Source organism: Pyxicephalus adspersus, chromosome 2, assembly GCF_032062135.1.
Source record: "Pyxicephalus adspersus chromosome 2, UCB_Pads_2.0, whole genome shotgun sequence".
Taxonomy (NCBI): domain Eukaryota; kingdom Metazoa; phylum Chordata; class Amphibia; order Anura; family Pyxicephalidae; genus Pyxicephalus; species Pyxicephalus adspersus.
In genome coordinates this window covers 110949688-110969667 of record NC_092859.1, presented here as the reverse complement: position 1 = coordinate 110969667, position 19980 = coordinate 110949688, and the positions used below count along the sequence as shown (strand labels likewise).

General features: G+C 36.5%; 1 protein-coding gene across 1 annotated transcript in view; it reads left to right on the top strand.

The window, feature by feature from the left end:
• The first annotated feature begins 227 nt into the window (after positions 1–227).
• EXOC4 (exocyst complex component 4) overlaps positions 228–19980 on the top strand; it is a 233933-nt gene continuing 214180 nt past the window's right edge. The window contains exons 1-4 of the mRNA XM_072399059.1: positions 228–354; positions 4162–4351; positions 5364–5558; positions 19009–19193. Of these exons, the coding sequence (XP_072255160.1) occupies positions 287–354; positions 4162–4351; positions 5364–5558; positions 19009–19193 (638 nt within the window). The 5' untranslated portion in view covers positions 228–286. The remainder of the gene's footprint in view (positions 355–4161; positions 4352–5363; positions 5559–19008; positions 19194–19980) is intronic.

Here is a 19980-nt window from a genome sequence, read left to right as displayed (position 1 = left end):
GACCACACCCCTTTCATGCTCCCGTGCTTGCTTTTTCTCGACTTGATAAAGTTATTCAAAGAGCCGGCTTCGTGTTGCATGATGGTGCTAGTAGTTTTAGAACCTTCGCGATTCTGCCAAAGAATGCACTGTTAAACTACAATTCCCGATAACAAGCACGGGCGTCCGCCCTTTTCTGATTGGATGAACGCGTTATACTGGAAAATGTGATTGGCTGTAAGATTGTCCACTCCTGCGCAGTTGTCGTGTGTCAGTGTTTTGGTGTGTGAGAAGGAAGAGAGTTGAGATGGCTGGTTATAGGGGCCAAATCAGCAAAAGCAAAGATCCTTCGGGGCTACTTATCTCTGTGATTAGGTAAGTGATGTTATGTATCCTGCGTGTAACACCATGGGATGTTATGAAAGTCAATGTGGAAGACACACGAGTGAATGGGCAGGTCAAGGCTACACCTTACACTTCTTTTCTGTTTCCTTTTGGAAATTATTGACTTCACTTCCGGTTCTATAGACACAACAGGAAGTAATGGAATCTCTGCAAAAGAAGAGAAATACCCTCATACACAGTTGTCACTAGTATTGTTATCCCCATTGGAACTGGAAACTTTTTCTGTGCCAGTAACCAATCCAAATCCTGAATTTGGGGAACAATAATAACCTGACAGATGCTTGAAACCTTTCTTTGTGTAAAAGGAATGAAATAAATATATGGCCTTTAATATGATTACACTGTATTTATATAGTGCCAACATATTATGCAGGGCTGTACAAAGTCCATAGTCATGTCACCAGCAGTCCTTCAATGGAGCTCACAATCTCATGTCATATGTTTTGAAACAGTTTATTTGGGGGGGAAGCCAATTAACCTAACCATGTTTTTGGAATGTGAGAGGAAACCAGAGTACCCAGAAGAAACCCATGCAAACATGGGGAAAACCTGCAAACTCCATGCAGGTAATGGCCTGGCCAGGATTCAAACCTGGGACCTAGTGCTGCAAAGGCCAGAGAGCTAACCACTGAGCCCACCCTGCTGCCCTATAAATTATCTTTATTATTGTACCAACCTGCAAACAAAGTAATTGGTGTGTTAAATATCATGGCAGGAATTGCCTTTGTTTTAGATCTGGACTTTTTTTGGAGCAATTCTGTCACATAGCATTTTGAGGCTTACCTATCCTGCAGGCAGGGAATCTACATTCTGCTATCTGAAAGCGCTACAGTCTCTGTCAGAATCTTTTACATTCAGCATACACCCAGATGTGTCAGATATCAGGTTTCCCACAGTGTGTAATGACACCTTTAAACTCCTGGGAGTCGTGAGTGCCAGAAACTGTAGTGCTTGGGAACCATGGGATCTGGAACTCTGGGTTCTATTTAGGGGCACTTTAAATCTGCACCTTTATGTAGGTGGGAAGTTACCTATCACAGGAGGTAGGGAATAGCCTGGCCCAGGAGGTGTGAAGGGGTGGGCCAAGCATATTCCTTACTATAAAAGCATGGATTTGTGGGTATCTGAAGCTGCTAGTATCTATTGATTGTTTTGGTATGTGGTTGTTGGGCAAAATATTTATAGCTGGAGAACCTATGATATTCATTGGGCTGCAATACACTGCTTATCACAAATCAAGCTTGATTCTTTGCAATCTATGACAAAATGTAGCCTGTGTATGTTCTTATTTACATTTTTTGACCAAAGAAGTAGTTATAACATCAGTGATAAAATATTTGTACAAAAGCTATCCAGTCTGTAAAGCTCACTGACAATGATATGGCTTCTCTTAGAAGTTAGAATCCCCATAGCTGGGGGTATCCACAACAAGATTTCTGAGAATAAAATAGCATGCAGGGCACCTGACCAAAAATAAATGAGGAAAAAAAAACTTTACACTGTTTATCAAATGTTTGTATGTGACAGCTAATGCCTTTCAGGGGTTTAAACACTTCCCTTTATCAGGGGAAAAAATTGTTGTGTATACCTAACAATACTTTGTAAACAAAATGACCAAATTAGACTAATTTGCAGTGTATATGAATATAGTTTGGCACATTGATGAAGTAGCACACTGATAACAAATGGCCACTGTTTTGTCTAAAACTTTTTTAAATCTGATCACAACTTTTACAAATGTGTTAGTTAATTATTCAATTTTTCTGGCAATTACAAATGGTCCTCTAATAGTGATTGTACACTGCCATGTCCAGCACTTTTCCTCATAGAAAACAAAACATTCTGTAGTGTGTATGATCACGTAGTGATGGTGTGCATACTGCAATGATCCATAGCAACCAGATGTTGTGACATCAGTAAAAAGAAGTTGATGTTGTTCTTTACTCAGCCTTATGAAAGCAAAATTTGCTGAATTATAAAGAAAATGCCATATAAAACAGGAACCAGATTTGGTTTCAATCAAAACTAACTAAATGTATTTTAAATACTGCTTATTAACTGTCTGAAATTTGTCATAAAAATTGAGGCTTATCTCAAGCAATGCAAAATGTACATGCCAAGCCAAAGTGGAACTACAGGTAGTCCCTGGGTTACATACGAGATTGGGACTGTAGGTTTGTTCTTAAGTTGAATTTGTCACAACAGGTACATTATTTTAATAAATACAATTATGGCAGATGTTTGTCTCAACAGTGTGGTGTCAGTTACTGTATAAAATTCTCACTGTGAGTTAATCACAAACAAGGAAAAAAAAATCTTTAAGGAGCCTAGATATTCATTAACTTCTAGAACTACCTGTGCTTTGATATGCAAAAAGAAACAACTGCAGAGTCTGTCTTGGTCATTAAAGAGTTGCAGAAAGAGCTCACCCTCCTGAGATCACCCACAACTTCAGCTGTGTTTATCAAAAGAATGCAAACCGCCCCCTTCCCCTATTCAATCCTCCGTTCTGTACACAAGCGAGCAGGGAAGCCCCGTTTGTATCTAAGAGGCGTCTGTATGTCAGATGTCCTTAACCCAGGGACTACCTGTAAACTGAAAATAAAAAATTACACTTTCCTTTAATCCTACAAATTCCTCGATGGCGCTGGACCTTCCCTTAATCCAGTCCCTTGGAGGGGGGTGCACTAACATTTTTCCTTTATTTATATATATATATATATATATATATATATATATATATATATATATATATATATATATATGGATTGTCTACCCTTTTATGTAATGAGAAAATGTTAAGTTTAGGTACAATTTAGGTTATATCTCAGAAGGAAGGTAATGCAAGCAATGTAAGTGTGGAGCTACTAAAAAATCCCTTTTTATAGTCTTTGGATTCCTGTTTGGGCATGCTTTCTTAATATTTTGTAATTATGAACCACACCTTCACGTAGCAAGGGTAGATGACCTGCCTGGTATTTGTCAAGTACCTCAGTATCACTCTTAAAGATTTATTCCAACAACTAGTTACTGTGATTTTCCTATCTGTGGAGTTTTTATTACAGTTTCAAAAATAAAATATAGACAGGAAAGGACAGTGCATGCAAAGGAAACTAAACAGGATATCCACAGTTCTTGTCATTACTGCAGAGTATTTTTACTGGAGTTTCACACTTTGTTTTTTGTCCGCTAGGTAATTTGTTCCAAGAGTTTCACTTTAAATTTATAATAAATAAAATCGAAAGCAGAGTTAAAGGGAAATTAGCTTATTAGTGTACTTTTCCCTTTTCTTCCATTTTTTTGTCTTTCTTTTGACAGAGAGTGGACCCGCCTCAGACACAATAAATACACAAGCATTAGCTGCCCCAGAGACAAATAATCTGGGCATTTAGTTGTTTGCCTAAAATGTAACATTACTTTTTTTTTTCACATGTCAGTACATGAAAGTTTTGAATTTGGAGGGGCTGTAATATGACCAAGCAACTAGCAGTGGGCCAAATTTAGTTATGTCAGACTTTACGTTTCCCTCATGGAAGTTTTTATTTAACTAATTTTACTGTTGTTTTCATTTAAAAAAAAAAAAAGGAAAAAATTACTTTGCGCCTTAAAAAAATTCCAATAATTACAACCTGAAGTTGTATTTGTATTGGTTTACTAAGAACTGCATTGGGAAACTTCACATCTGTCACTGGTACATAGATGTGCACGCCCATGTAAACCACTTTACCTTTTCTTTTTATTTAGGATAGTTTATTTGAATGTTTTATGTTGTTTTAGGACTCTTTCAACTAGTGATGATGTGGAAGACAGAGAAACAGAACGAGGTCGCTTGGAGGAAGCCTATGAAAAATGTGACAGAGACCTGGATGAAAAAATAAAGGAGCATTTTACAGAGCTTACAACTGCGATACGTACTTACCAGAGCATAACTGAGCGTATCACCAACTCCCGTAACAAGATCAAACAGGTGGGCCACATTTTTGTTACGATTGTAACTACCTCCCCTTTTTGGTAAATGATAAATGCAGATAATGCCAAAGCTGGTTTCTTCTTATATTTATCCATAGTACATTTGTTCTTTGTAAGTAGTTTTGTTTTAGTTTAGAAATGGCTAAGACCATGTTTCTTGACCTTTTTAAGGAAACCCTTGAAATAACTTTCAGGTCTTCAGGGAACACTTTTTATAGTTAATAAATCCACAGCTTACAACCTTTATAGCATTGGGGTCAGTGGGAAGAAATATTCTTACATTTATGGCAATTCGGAAAAATGTTACCCTAACTGATAGCCAAAAAGATCAATGGTGTCAGTTAAACAGACCTGAGAGGCAGAAATTGCTCATTGCTCATTGCTTAAGGAACCTTTTGAAAGAAACACTGGTATAAGGGATATGCGATACTTTGTACAGAAGGGTCACAGAACCATACAAGGTTCATTAAAACCTATGTTAGGCACTATTAAGCAAATCATCTATGTTTAGGCAGTTCTTTCAGTTGTCTTTTAATACTGTACAATTTATTGTGTACAAGTACATTCCTTACTTTGTTTGCCGTTACTTATTATACAATAAATATACACCCCAATAAATAATGAGGTAAAATGATAAGCTGGATTATAACATCTATATTTAGAAAATCATTAACAAAAAGATTTAATGGTGTACATCTTCAGATTAAGGTAACTTAATATGAACTAATACTGACGCTGGAGGTTAGAAATACTAAGGATCACCATTGCTAATTTTCTAAAAAATGTAGTTACCTGGCTATTCTGCTTCTTAATTTTTAACCTACAAGTTTACGACTTGGTATATTTAGATCAAAGTTGTATTTGTATGTTCATAATATTAATGTGAGAAGGCCAGCACGACAACCAGGCAACTTTATTTTTTGAAGGAAAACCAGAAATGGCAGTTCCTTTGTGTTTACTCTTCATATATTATTTGAGCTATTTTGTAAAATACTTTTTTAACTTTTCAGGTAAAAGAAAATCTGCAGTCATGTAAGATGCTCCTTCACTGCAAGCGTGATGAACTGAGAAAACTGTGGATTGAGGGCATTGAGCATAAGCATGTCCTAAACCTTTTGGATGAAATTGAGAACATCAAACAAGTGCCTCAAAAACTGGAACAATGTATGGCTAGCAAACATTATCTGAATGCCACTGACATGCTGGTAAGGACCTACATTTTTTAGTCAAGATAAAAAAACTCTATATAAAATAAATAACACTAATGTATCTTTTAATGTAATAATATGCTTGAAATAAATTGGTTTCCCCTTATCTTTTACAACAAAGCAACAATCCATGGGACAGATATCCAGATATAACGTTTTTGTGGAATTAATAGCTGTTCATTTGTTTTTATAACATTCTTTATTTATACGTAGTTTTTAAACAGAAACTGTGATAATATGATAGACTAATCACATTACAGTATTTGAACAGGAGAACAGGGCTACAGAAACAATATTATTTTACACCAGTTTTGGTACAGGAAAATGCATATCCTTCTTAGAGCACAAGAACAGAATCGGGCTCAGAACTTTCTGAAGTTTTGGATGTTGGATATTATAGGAAGAGTAAAATAGGAAAAGAAAAGAAGAAGGGTAGCATGGGTATCTCTCATAGACATGACTAACTGATAACAAGAACAACAAAGGCTGGGACTAAGCATAGCCCAGGTGGCATCGACAGTCTGAAGACCCCTGAATTGCTTTCAGTAGAACCAAGTGGATGAAAACATGCAATGTATGCTAGACATGAGATTCTCTGTAAGCATTATCAAAAGGAACCACAGCCATGAAGAAGGAGAGTCTGGGATGTTAATGGAAGCAACTGATCTAATTCTTCTTGTGTCAGAACAGACAGTTGACTTTTTACAATTGTGGAGCAACCAGTGATAATGTGACACTGAATGACACTCAGAAAGCTGCAGGATTACTTTTCAATTGCTTTCAATGTGGAAAAAATCTAGAAAGAGGAGAAGATTTATTATTTTTATATATTTAAAAAAAAAAAAAAATAACTTTAACTGGCATCTATCTTTTATCTAATATAATCACTGCACTGTAATCTTCTGAAGGAACAGTAAAGTAGGTAGAAAATTTACAATATAGTTACTTTGTTTTTCTCTGTCTCAAGTCTGAATAGTGTTTATAAAACCAGACAATGCCATTTTTTCTTTTACAGTAACAGTAGAATAGCTGCTGTCATCTTGCATAGCAACTCTCCTGACTCTTATTTTGAGCGCAAGGAATTGCTGGCAAGTGCATAGAATGGAGCAGCAACAGGGCACAAGGTCTGGATGTACTACAGATGCCCTTTGTTCTTTAAGGAGGTTTTAGATGTCTGTCTTTTACTGTTTAAACATAGGTAAGATAAAAGACTAGATAGAACAGAGGACAAGATATATCTTTTAATCATTCTTGAAATATTTCTTTGGATGGCCTTCATATTAAAATCAACCTTTCACAAACGTTGGCAGTTAAAACTTATGTAAAAGGCATGGAAAAAAAATCTTTGGTACATCATTGCAGTACGTGCACTGTTCTCCACGTTTGATACCTTTAAAAACAATGCACGTTTGAAAATATACTACTTTCTCATCCAGAAATCTTGTAAGCTCCTAACATCCTGTTTGAGTGAAGCAATGACATCAGTGCCTGTTCTGCACTGTCAGATCTTCCTACATTTTCTGCTTACATCCTTCCGGATGGCAGATCACTTCCATTTTTTTCCATCTCCATAACATTAGGGGGGATCAGGTCTGGAGCATCCTTTTAGAATGTAATTTATAATTTTTAGCCACAATTGGAAATTGTGTGAGTTGGAAAATTGTGAACGTACTGAATTTTTTTGTACGATCAACTTTTATTTATTTATTATTTTATCTATTTGCAGGCTTCTGTTGTGTTTTGGGAGTTGTGTTTGTTTCCATTGGAACAGGTTGATATAAAACCCAAAAAACCCAAAAGTAGTTAAATATACTTAATTAGTACAATTGAACATTCTTTTGTATCACAGTGTTTCCCTGTCATGTGGTCATTTGTATAAAATGTCTTTAGAAAACATGATAGCAAATGTTTAAATGCCTCATTCAACCAAATACCTGACTGCTTCACCATATTAGTACATATTAGCTTGGATTTATTTTAGGTGCTGCTTTCCCTAAAATAAAAGCAAAAATATTCTGATATTTTAAATTTTATTTCACTTATTTAACAGTATCTGCATTCACATCTGTACTCCAGAAAGGTTTTTTTTTTTTTTTTTACATTTTTGGGGTTGTTTTTTTCCTAAATTACTCCATGTAGAGTGATGTTTCCAAACACTGGTGACAAACCTAACAATCTATGGTTCTTCTGAAAAAAATATCTGTTTTGTTTTCTGCTACTGTGAGGCAGTATGTGGCATTTTATTAAATGTTTGTTTTTTTATTACTGAGTAACTTTCTTAGTAACTGTGCTTAGTTCCATTGGCAAATTATAAGCTTTAGTTGCATGGTCAAATTTATTCCTTATTCATTTTCACTACTTGTGTTGCAGAGTGAAACATTTGATGGGGATGCTTAACTGCTGTACATAGTTACATAGCCTAAGCACAGAAAATTGCAGCTTATTGTGCTTGTGCTTAAAATATTGCAGCTGTATACTATTACTACATAGCTCATTCATAGTTAGCCAATGATTTATCAGCCCTGAAGGAGACGTATTAACTAGTGTGATCTCCAATTGAGGTAATAAAAAAAAAAGTGTAGAAAGAGGGCTGGTCAGCATAATGTGGGATAATGTAACTGGGTAAGGGGGTTTACTGTAGGTCTTTGGCAAGTTGTCTTGGGGAACATGATGTAAAAGTGCAGTGAGAACTAGTCCTATAAAACCATGCACCTTAAAAGCAGAAAACACATAAATGGTTCAATAAAATTTAGGAGTAGTCATGAACTGAGGTACCAGTATCAAAATTTTTATGTGCAAACTCTGCAGCCCTTTTTGTATTTTTTATGCAGTTATGTGGGGGCCATTCTACTAAAATGATTGAAGAACTAAATGTATAGTACAGTACCACCTTACATTTCTTTTGGGTTGTTATTTAATAACGCATATGTGATAGCATTAATGTAGAGCTGGAGAACACTTTAAAAATGCACATTTAAAGACCTCAAATAGTTGTTATTGTCATTAAAAAAAAAAAAAAAAAATGACACATACATTTGATAAGTTAAATGGGTAGCTTAAACTGAAACAAATATTTTGGTTTGTCCAAAGTCCGGCCCGATTGCGACCCGTGTTCAGATTTCCACTGGCCTACAACCTCTGTCATAAAACCAATAATATGTGGCCCACCAGCACAGTTGACCACAGTATAAAATACACATGTAAAAAAAAGCTTTTTTATATTGTATTAGAATTGATCAACCTCCTTGCAGTTTTCGGCCCGCTACTCAGTGGGCATAATCAGCGGGACAGGAGTCCCCATGTGTGCACGGGGAATCCCCTACTTTATTATTGTGGGCTTGTGCTGTGCGAGTCCGCAGGAACCCCGCCCACTCTGATTCCAAAAACGTGCTCTGCTTGGAGCCCGCACTGACACTGGACTCCGTGCACAGGGAATCCCTCGTGTCACCCTAGTGGGTGTGTGCTATGCTGGACCCACGCAGACCATTCCCACATTAATTCATAGTACGTGCCGAATGGTCGACCCCCAAACATTTTCACCACCACACCACAATCTGGCCCTCTTTGCAAAAAGTTTGGACACCCCTGTTATAAGAAAATCAGTCGGGGGCTTGTGACTTCCTTGTTTAAGATTGCAGTGGCAAAGGCTGTTCTGTGAATATGTGAATTGTGGTAGAGGTATATCGCCACTGGAATCCAAGTGATGGAAAATTAACTGGCTACCAACCACTAAAAATTAAACTGTTCTCATAATTGGAGAATTGCTATGCCATCTGCCAACATCTAAAAATATTACCTTTTCCTAAGTAGTATTCTAGTATCCTTATAAAAACAGCAGGGCTCCTCCTGATATGTAAGTGACCTAGGCACAGCTTCATAATTGTGCTGGATGTGCTGTATGAGATACAAACCGGCACCTGTGACTGCTAGTTTTACCAGATTTAGAGCGAGATTTTATTATTTACTTTTCTCTTTGCCAGAGGCTTTGACATAAAGCAAGCCTTGCCTCTAGTAACATAGTTGCCTCCACACAGATCATGCAGAATAAGACATTGTAAGTCTGTAATGTTGGAAGCATACCATAGGCAATACAGGTAACTGAATCTTTGTTTACTGCCTGTATTTTTTGGGGCATGGCTTCCAGAATTTAGCTCCTATTTAGGTCAAGAATGAGTCTTGAATAAAGAGAAATAATTTAGGAAAATATCCACCAATAGGCATTTGAAATTATAAATCACAATTTAGTCACTCTCTTTTAGCTATTTATAGTTCTGGTTTATCCAGCAGTCGAGCAATGGGACATAATTTTTGAGGCATTGAGAAAACTATGCTAGAGATACTCTTCTGTCTATTTCTCAGTTTGCCCACAACTCTCCATTACCTCAGCCACTAGCACAGTGTCCTCCCAAGCCCCTTTTAGCCGGGTGCACCACCTGGCACTTTTCAGTTACCACCCGGCTGTTTTTGGGTGGTTGCTGAAAAGTTGGGTCACAATATAGGGGCTACCAACCGCTTAAAATTTCTTCCCACCCAGCTTAAAAACATTTCTGGGTTGATCACAGTGTCAATCATACTGAACAGCCTGTTTTAATGCATTGGAGCTAGAAGACAGGTCTGCTCCCATTGGTGGTAGAATTGCCCCGTTCTACTCACTACCCTGGACTGACACAAAATATATGATTTAGTGAAAATAGGCAACCCAAGGTCTCAAACTGTAGGAACAGTACGGAAAAGTGTTAATTGGTGGTACTTCAATTTAAGCAATATGTTTCTTTTTGTATTTAGACGAAAGTTCTTTTTTAAACAAACAGTAGATGGAAGTCACTACTGCGTTTCATTGGAGTCCACATTATCAGTAGTAGAGTTTTTTTCTGTAGGACTGAGCTGCCTGTTAACCCAGTTTTATTAATGTATTATCTGGCAGCAGTGTAGCTCATTCTGTAACAGTTGATATTGGTACACGCTTGAATGTATGGGTTAATGGTTAGTTTGTGTAGCAGAACTAAAATCCTGAGACGCATACCTCTGGCAGCTGGCGCACTGGCTTAGCGTTGGGTTCATTAATTGACACAACTCTTAGTTTGCTACATCACCTTTGGCGCTGTCATCTATTTATATTCTGTTCGCATTAATTGAAGTAATTTTGCCACTGAAGTGTGTTTCAGACCTCTGCATTTAAATTGAAATTTTAATTCCCTTATTGTCTGGGAGAGACGGCTGAAGATGGCTTGTTGCAGGTTTCATTATCACTCAGAACACTCCAGCTGCTGCTTCTAATGTACAATGACTGATTAATGCCGGAAAGAATTATTAAAAGAAGAATGGCAGCCTTTTCCCAGTAGGATGGGGTAAACATGAAGTAGTATACTGACAGCTTTATGGTGCTGGTTTACCTTCCGTCTGTTGTAGTTCAATAGAATTATTTCAGATTTTGTTTATGGTCCGCAAAGTACATGCAGCAGAAGCCAAAAAAAAACAAACATTTAGTAGCTTCAGCAGTTGGCAGGGTCAGATTTGTTGTTTTGTCATTTGCTCATGTTCCTTTTATTATGATGTGACTTTGTTTCACAGTAACAATAAATATTAGTTTGCATACAGCGAAAAGACCACGCCACCAAAATCTACTTTTTGGAAAACTTTAGTGTCTGCTTAGTGATCATCTGTGGAAATGTGACTCAATATATAGATGGTAAGTGGAGTAATGTATTTTTGCACTGGTGGTAAAGGTAAATGACCTTTGTTGTACTGGTGATCATTGGAATAGTGTTTCCTTACAGTGGTAGTTCAAGTTTACATTGCAAAAGTGTGCCCTTACTTTGGTGATCAATGTGAAAGTTTGGTGGTCATGTGAAGATGGTCCCATTATAATTGGGGCCACTGGGAACAATTCCCCTCTTACATACATCTGAAAAATATTTCAGTGTTTACAGTGCCAAATAATGTCAATATTGTAACTATGTTGCCACTGTAGGGAAGGATATCTACTGATTACTACTTAAAAACTCCTAATTACTTTTTAAGGAACACTATTGTTCCATGGAACCCACACTTATACCAGACCCCACACTTATACCAGACCCCATAAACTGTTTGCTAGGATGGATAGTAGGCATCTTACAATGCTTGCACATGTAGTGGCTTTCTTGCAGAGCACTCTAGGAGACACTTAAAGATCTACGTCACCCATTGAAAATGTGAATAATACCTTTTTCATCCATTACAGTGTGACTTTTGGAGTTCGTTACAGGTCACTTAAACACATTCTGTGCATGCTTTATGAAAATAATTTACTATACAGATTAATGCATGTTGTATTCATATTAGACTTCATGTTTAAAAGCATTATCAGTTTTAGGCAGAAAGATATTCTGTATAAATACCTTAGTCCATATATAAATATCTTAAATGTTTAATATTGGCAATTTTCTTCAGCATATATATAAAAGGGGTTAAGATGACTGCTAACCTTCTGGTGTGCAATTTATCTGTATAATTAAAACACTCTTTCACTATGCCACTTATTGATCTATCATCATTAACATAGCCTATTACCTCTATGTGTGCATAGGTTGTCTTCATTTGCATTCATACATTCTTGGCCCGACCCATTTACCTTTTTGCCTAATTCAGCAGCACCTACCGTATTACCCAAGTGTATGATCCACCTGACTGTTAGCTCATTTAAACTTTTTACCTGATTGAATTCTGATTAATTAAAAACTAGTAGGTAACTGTATCTAAAATAGTTTTTGCTTGGTATCCTTCCTAGGACTCTCAAAGAAGCCACCATATAGACTCTGTAATAATTGGAAAAAGGTTGGAGCACTTAAAAACTACATGTTTAGTAGATGATGTGATGTTTATTTATTTTTATTGCTTTTAATTTGTGTCCTGCTGATAACACTACAAAAGCGCTTATTTTAGTTTAGTGTATGGTGATTGCAGGTTTCTCTTTTTCAGCTGTTTCTGTTGCCAATATTCATTTTCTGAGCATTACATGTTCTGAATGTTCAGTTTTGTTGTTTTTATTATGTTATTTGAAGACTTTAACTAGCCTTGTAAAATGTATTGTTTAGGTATATGTAATACAGCAATTTGCTACACTGAATTACTAATTTCAGCAATGTTTAGCTAGTGATTGTTTAAAAACCGAAAGATGTTCCTCTAATTTTTGAAACTTGTTCAGCCTATGCCACATCCCTTAATATCCATTTGCAAACAAACATTTTTTTTACATAACAGGGTCAACAACCCTGGGACTTGACAGGCATATCACAATCCAATATGTATCTTTTGTTATAAAAATATAAACACATTTACATGCTCCAATAATCAAACTGTGGTTGTTACAAATAGCCTATTTGTAACAACCACAGATTGATTATTGGAGCATGTAAATGTGTTTATATTTTTATTTGTTTAATAAACATTTGTATTACTATAGATACATATTGGATTGGTAATGAATATATGCCTGTAAAGTCCCAAGGTTAAAAAATGTTTTTTTAGCTAGTAATAATATAAATATAGCAACTTGAAATATAGAACTTGTGGGGGATACCAACCCCACCTTTTTGGTTTACATAAATCGTGATTGTGTAAGGAATTACATATCAGGGACCGTATTGTATTTTCTGTACATTACTGTGCCTAGTTTACTTTTTATAATTTGCATTAACTAATTTGAATATTTTAAATAAAGCAAAAAAGATTTTAAAAATCTCATTATTATCATCCCAGTCAAATCTAGTGATTTAAATGATTGCTCACTGACTACATTTTAGAACAGAATAGTGATTTGTAGCAAATTCTGTATTGAGTGTGATTGTAGCTGGCAACTTTGTCACCAAAACAAAATGCTGCTAAAACTCAATTGCTCAACATCTTTGCTACAGGCAACTAAATAATTGATAGGTTTGGGATTCCATGCAACATAACTGTGAGTGAGAAAGTGCATTTAAAAAAAATGGATTGCAGCAAATAAATTGCACTTGTCACTGTACCCTAATATTCAGCAATGGTTTAACAATCTTAAAATATATAATAGAACTGTTCAAAACATTCAGAGATGTGCAAGGTTCTAGAGCAAACCTGGACAAAGTTTGTGTCTAACACAATATTTTTAGTTGCTATAGTGTTTACTCGAGTTCTAATTTATCAAGATCAAGTGTAGTACCTAATCCTTCCAGTGTGCAGGAGAGGAACGGTGCTGTAATCCTGGCAAGAATGCAGTGGACTAGTACGCCTGCTAGGATAGACAGCTAGAATGGTGATGCTCTGTAAGGGGCCGCCCTATGCCAATTCCTCTGGTTAGCGTCCACCAGAGAGAGGCATGGGGCCCGCCCTGATAAGGAGCTCCCCGCTAGTCAGAGTGGGGAACCCTTGGTCTGTCCATCAGGTGAGGAGAGCAGCCGAATCTCGCTTAGTGTCGTTCCCCTGGAGTGGTGAACCAGGGGTACCCTAAAATCACGTTGGGAGTGGTGAACCCACTGATGATTTAGTGTACACAGGCATGTCACATGCTGACTTAGCGCAGTCACTGGTGTGGTATTTGTGTGCCACTTTTTGATGGAGGGTGCTATTCCCTTATGGGCTAGCCCTGAAGTCTTGGGAAGTGCTTTGGCCTTATGGTCAGGTACTCTCCGTTACTGGGAGTCTCTCTTTGGGAGGGCTCCCAGCCTAGTATCTGTTGGGATTGCCTACGCAGTATTAGTACCCAGCCCCCATCAGGAGCCTCTTTGGAGGAGGGATCACAATAGTACCCTAGTGCTATTTTTTTTGCACTATCACTTTTTTTTTTGAGCACAGGGTTTTTGTTTAGTGGATCACGTTATGTGGGAATCGATAAAAAAAAAAAAAAGATACCCACACACCATAAAGTGTGGCAGCTTTATCCCAGCCATATGTGTTTAAAGGACCAATGTGGTAAACCCCAGAAACATTGCTTTACAGCCAGGGGCATAACTATAAATTAACCCCACTTCGTCTCCAACAAAACTTTGAATAGCCCCCCCCTTTCTTGAATGGAAAAGTAGTATATACAGGAAATGAGGGTTGCTAGTGCAGTTTTTACCTGTGGGCCTCATCCCTAGGCCTACCTGATAATCCCCCCTCCCCCCCAGGGTAAAAACATATTCATTAAACTCACATACTACCATCAGACACCTCTCTTCTCACTAGTGGGGTTCAGGCACTGGTTCTCTGGGCCACTATCGGCTCTCATTGCTTTTGATTGTTGCTCCATATTACAAGGGATATGGCTAAATCTAGCAGATATGATTATTCAATCATTTAGCCCTCTGATTCAGGCAGTCAGAATCATTCTGTGTGGGGCAGGGAGAACAAGACTTTAAAAGTGGAAACCCTCCCTAGGTCCTCCTGCAACTACAGGGGTTATAGTTATGTATCTATTTGCAGTAAATATTCAGTTACCACTTCTGACCCTTGTACACATGTAATTGTGTTATGTCCTTTCATATTGGCAGTTTCTCCTGGTTTATCAAGTGTTCTTCTACAGTCCAAACATGTATGTAATTTACTCCTGACCATACTGAACCCATGTTTTTTCTATATGGGTATGATTGTTTTGTGAACAATACAGTTTAGGTTGCTCAGTAGCAGAGTTTGATGTGTATTCTTGTATTTGCTACAGAGCATTATGTAATTTCATAGCTCAGAATAAATACAGGGAGTAAAAAAGCTTTAACAAGATACGCTGCTTTAAAACCAGACTTTTGAGTCATATATGAAACTGTAAAAGTATAGATAGACTATGGAAATTCAGAAGAATTAGAAGTATATATAGACTTTTTGTTGAGAGCAGAGGGACATTTTTTAGTCCTTTTTTGAAAAAGCAGTAAAAATCACCTATTCCCTTGAGACGGATCTTGATTCCATTTACATAGGAGAAAAATCTGCATTATGAGCTATGATTTATAGAAGAAGACTAGCCAATTTACCGATCATTTACATGAGAAAAGTGGCCTTTTACTGCAGATGTGATTACTATGTAGAAAGTATTCAAGGTCATTACAAAGGAACTTTCCATCTATTGATGCAATAGGTGATTTTTCGTGGTAGAATTACAGGTGTACTGTTCTTTCTAGGAACCAGAATTGAATAGGAGTTTTGATAATACTCCAATTTGGATGAAAAAAGTCTTGCTCAAGAACCTTGTCAGCTAAATGCTCTAGCTTATGAGCATTGATCATAAGGACAATCAACAATTCAATATTAGATTTATATTTAGTATAATTAACATTGCCAAAAGTGCCATTGCAAGATAATTATTCAATATTTTACTCCAAACAGCAGTTGTAATATGCAATGTGCAGTAAATTATATACACCAACTTGGACTAATGTGTTATTTTTGACACCAGTAAATTAAAACAAAATTAGTTTCTGTAGGTTCTTTCAGTAAATTGGTACCTGGAATTTTAAGGGTCTCCACTTTTTCCAATTCACCTGTCTTATCGAATGGGCTCATTTGCTTGCTGGTCATTGTGGTTTGGGTGGCTACCTAGTAATGCAAAAGATGTGTCATCTGACCAACCAACAAAATAACTAGTTAAAAGAATAGGAGAATCTGTGAAACTGGGGCTGTTCCAGTAATTGTAAATTGAAAACAAGCGTTTTAACTTCTGTTAAATAGAAGTTGGGGTAAATCCAACAATTGCCATTGAAAAATTAAACCCTGACTAAACCGGAAATCTCAAAAGTTCAGTTCTAAAGTAATAAAAATAATCAACATGATGGTGCCTTGTTCAAGTTTGATCTTTTAGCCACTTTTTAAATTCCTTACAAAGACTGACCAAAACCAGTCCATTATCCGCCCAGATCAGTAGGAAGATGCACTAATTGAACTAGGTGCTGATGGCGCAGGGGCTATGAAGGGACACTTTTATGATGTGAAAATCACTAATGCAAAAAGAATTTTTCCAAACAGACAAAAAGGCACCTGCAGCAAATTCTCAAATTCTGTTATATTCAGATTACTGCATATAGTTGTTTGATTCTTTATAAGACAGAAGTTCATTTTGCATACTTGTAGATAGTCCTATTTTCTTGTAGACTGTGACTCCCACACAACAAACATTAGAAGCTGCTTCATGTATCTTGAGCTCACCTAATTTCATGTTTGCAGTCAATATTTTAACATTTCCTCTTCTTTTATTTTCATTGCAAAATTGTTTAGGGTGCTCCATATAATTCTTGTGGCACTAATATATCAGTGGATTCTCTACCTAATCAAAAATATAGATTTGCTTGGAGTTCCACATCTATTTCTTATGTGGGAATCAAGTAAATCCCTTTTCTATATTTTGCTAACTATCTGCCTCTGTTCCACCAGATTTTCATTAATTTGCATTGGTAAATATGGTTGTTTTTTTGCCCAGACTTTATCTTTATGAACTTTACCTAACCATATTCCTGTGTAGGACCTAAAATTATTTAAATGCAAAGTTATGGCCTTTATTTTGAGAAGCAAAGTACAGAGAATTCATAAATTGGTTTTGTTGGCTGGTTTAGGATGTACTCGATTGAGCTCAAATAGCTCAATAATGTCAGTGCACTGTTCCTGATGTTCGCCCCCATTGGATGGCACTGGAAGCTCTATCTTGCTATTCAGCAGCCGTTGACACCTTGATGTTGATCCAATCCTGATGTATAATAACATGTCCCTCTTTTTCTCTTTCAGTTTGGGAATGAAGTAGGGGCAAACAGTTCATCTCAAGCCACTGTGATGCCCATGTGGGGTGACCAAAAGATCACCCTATGGTACACTAATAAAAAGTTTTTTTGGCTTAATAAATATTTGGGATTTCAGGGAGTTGTAAACTACACATATTCGATTAAAAAATGTCAGCTCAATCTGAAGGCTTTGGGTTGGGTGGGAAGAAGCTGTAGGCAGGTGGTTAAAAGTCACACACATCAAATTTAGTGTTCCCAGTTGGTGTTGCCATAAGAATCCAGTAACCTCAATATTTCTGTCAGCTTTTTACTGCCCCCTTTACTTTGTTCCAACTTTCTAATGCTCACCCTCTTAAAATGTCCAATATTTTTCTTTGTATTGCGCTTTAATTGTCCAGTACCTTTGTATTGTGACTTAACTTTTCAGTATTCACCCAAAAACAACCTGGTGGGCTCTGAAAAGTACTGGGCAGTACGCCTAGCTTAAAGGGGCTGGGGAAAACACTGCCCCAATACCAAACTACACCTTTTGGAATTTTTTGTGAGTAAATCACATTGTCCAATGACTGTATAGTCATCATCTCTCGGATTTGTCCTCTTAGGTAAAGCTATTATACATGCGCTTATGGGAGAAAGATGGGTATTCAGTAGGACATGGAAGATATTACAGTCCATGCTTTCTAAAATATCCATAAATAAATTTTGAATGAAATTATAAAAGCCTTCTAAGATGGTATTTGCTAGAAAATCAGACAGTTTCACAAGCAACGTCAGTGCTATGATTCCAGAAAATGCAGTTTGAGGGGTACATTGGAACATTAATGGTGTGTTTTTCCTAAATTTAGCAGATTTTGGGATTAGATATATATCATATCATTTTGGAAGTAACTCATTTTTGTCTACCCAAATCACCTAAAAGGTATTTTTTCAGTAGAATAGAATTTTAATCTCAAAAAGATGTTATTAATGTTCAATGAATCTTGGGATTCCTGGAATAGCTATTTGGACTAATTGTAATATTTCACTTCATTCATTCCCCTTACATTATTTTCCTTTTTTATTTACTTAATTTGATGTTACTTTTGTTATAAAATGAAGAATGTCAAAACAGGATATAATAAAATTACAAGTTGACAAATTAGAGGTTGGTTATGTTAATTTATGTTTGACTTTGTTATGTTATGTGTATTGTCTATTTTGCTTTATTATACCGTTTTATCAATAACTATTTTGAAATACCTATATAAGGCAAAATGGTGGCTTGCCATTTAGGAATGCAGTGTATTGTTAGGTTGCATATAAATTGTATGTATAAAAATTTAAAATATAGAAAGCACTCTTTAAAATGGTTACTTTTTTAAAAATGACATAGCCCAATGAAACTACTAACAAGCACTGAATTGTAGTTCATTCAATAATGTGATACAAAGAAGGCTTTTTTTTTTAGAAGGCTGAACTTGCTTTAGCATCACTGAGGACCCAGGTTCAAATTTCATCCAGCATGTATCTGCATGAAGCTTGTATGCTCTCCCCTTGTTTTTGCAGGTTTTCTCAGACACCTAGATTTCCTCCAATTCACCACAAATCTGCAGGTAGGCATTTCTGGGCTTTGCCTCAGAAATGACCTTAGTCTGTGTTAATGGCATATGACTTTGTTAGGCACAGAGATTAGATTGTAAGCCCCTGAGGGACAGTTAGCTGTCTATTATGTCAGCATCATATAAATAAAGCTGTTATTAATCATTTTGTTGTAGGTGACTGCAGTGGACTCTTTAGAAGGACCTCTGCTCCAGGTGGAGGGATTGAGTGACTTGAGGCTGGAGCTCCACAGTAAGAAAATGAATATGCACTTGGTTTTGATCGATGAACTACATCGTCATCTCTACATTAAATCTACCAGTCGTGTGCGCCAGTGGAGCAAGGACAATACTAGAACCAGGTATTCTTACCTTTTGGTGTAAGAAATAACCAGTGTGTTTACTCTGCCTACTACTACTTTAAGTGGTGCTTCTTTTTTTGCAGTTGATAAAGTGAAAGAATTTGAATTAATCCACATAAGTTTAGCTGTGGTAATGGACATAATAAAAAGAAAAATACTTTGGCGATCACCATATAATTATTGGATCTATTTAGCTGCCTGGAGTTGACTTTAATGCAGTTATGTTATATTAAAATAATTCTTATTTTGTTTCCTAATATGTATCCTACAAACATGTAGCTGGATTTATAAAATGTATTATATATTATCCTTAGACCATGAAAGAAAAGAGCCTGTAGGAGCTCTGTTGCTTTGCATCATGCTGTCAATAAATTAGGTCAACATTATTACAGGTAGAGATAAAGCAGAATATTGATCATTCATGTTCTTTTTATATATCAAGTCATTTGTTAAGGGTTGATGGTGACAAGATGGTTACGTTGTTTCATTGCAATGTGCATTTTAGCCATACATACCTTTAGTACATTAATCCACGCTACCCTTTTCGTAATGATCTGAAAAAAAAAAAAACCTTTATTTACCAGTAGGAGTGTTATCCCTTAGGCTGTCAGGCACGGTGGGTTTGTTTTGCAGCCACAGGACCCAGGCCCCTTGCAGTCATTGAGTCAACCATAAATTCCTCTATTTACCAAAGTATTCTAATGTCAAATGTAAGGCTATCTTTTAAAATCTAAAGCTTGTCCAAAGTTGGTTAATAGAACAGGACAATGATTTCCAGCACACCAGC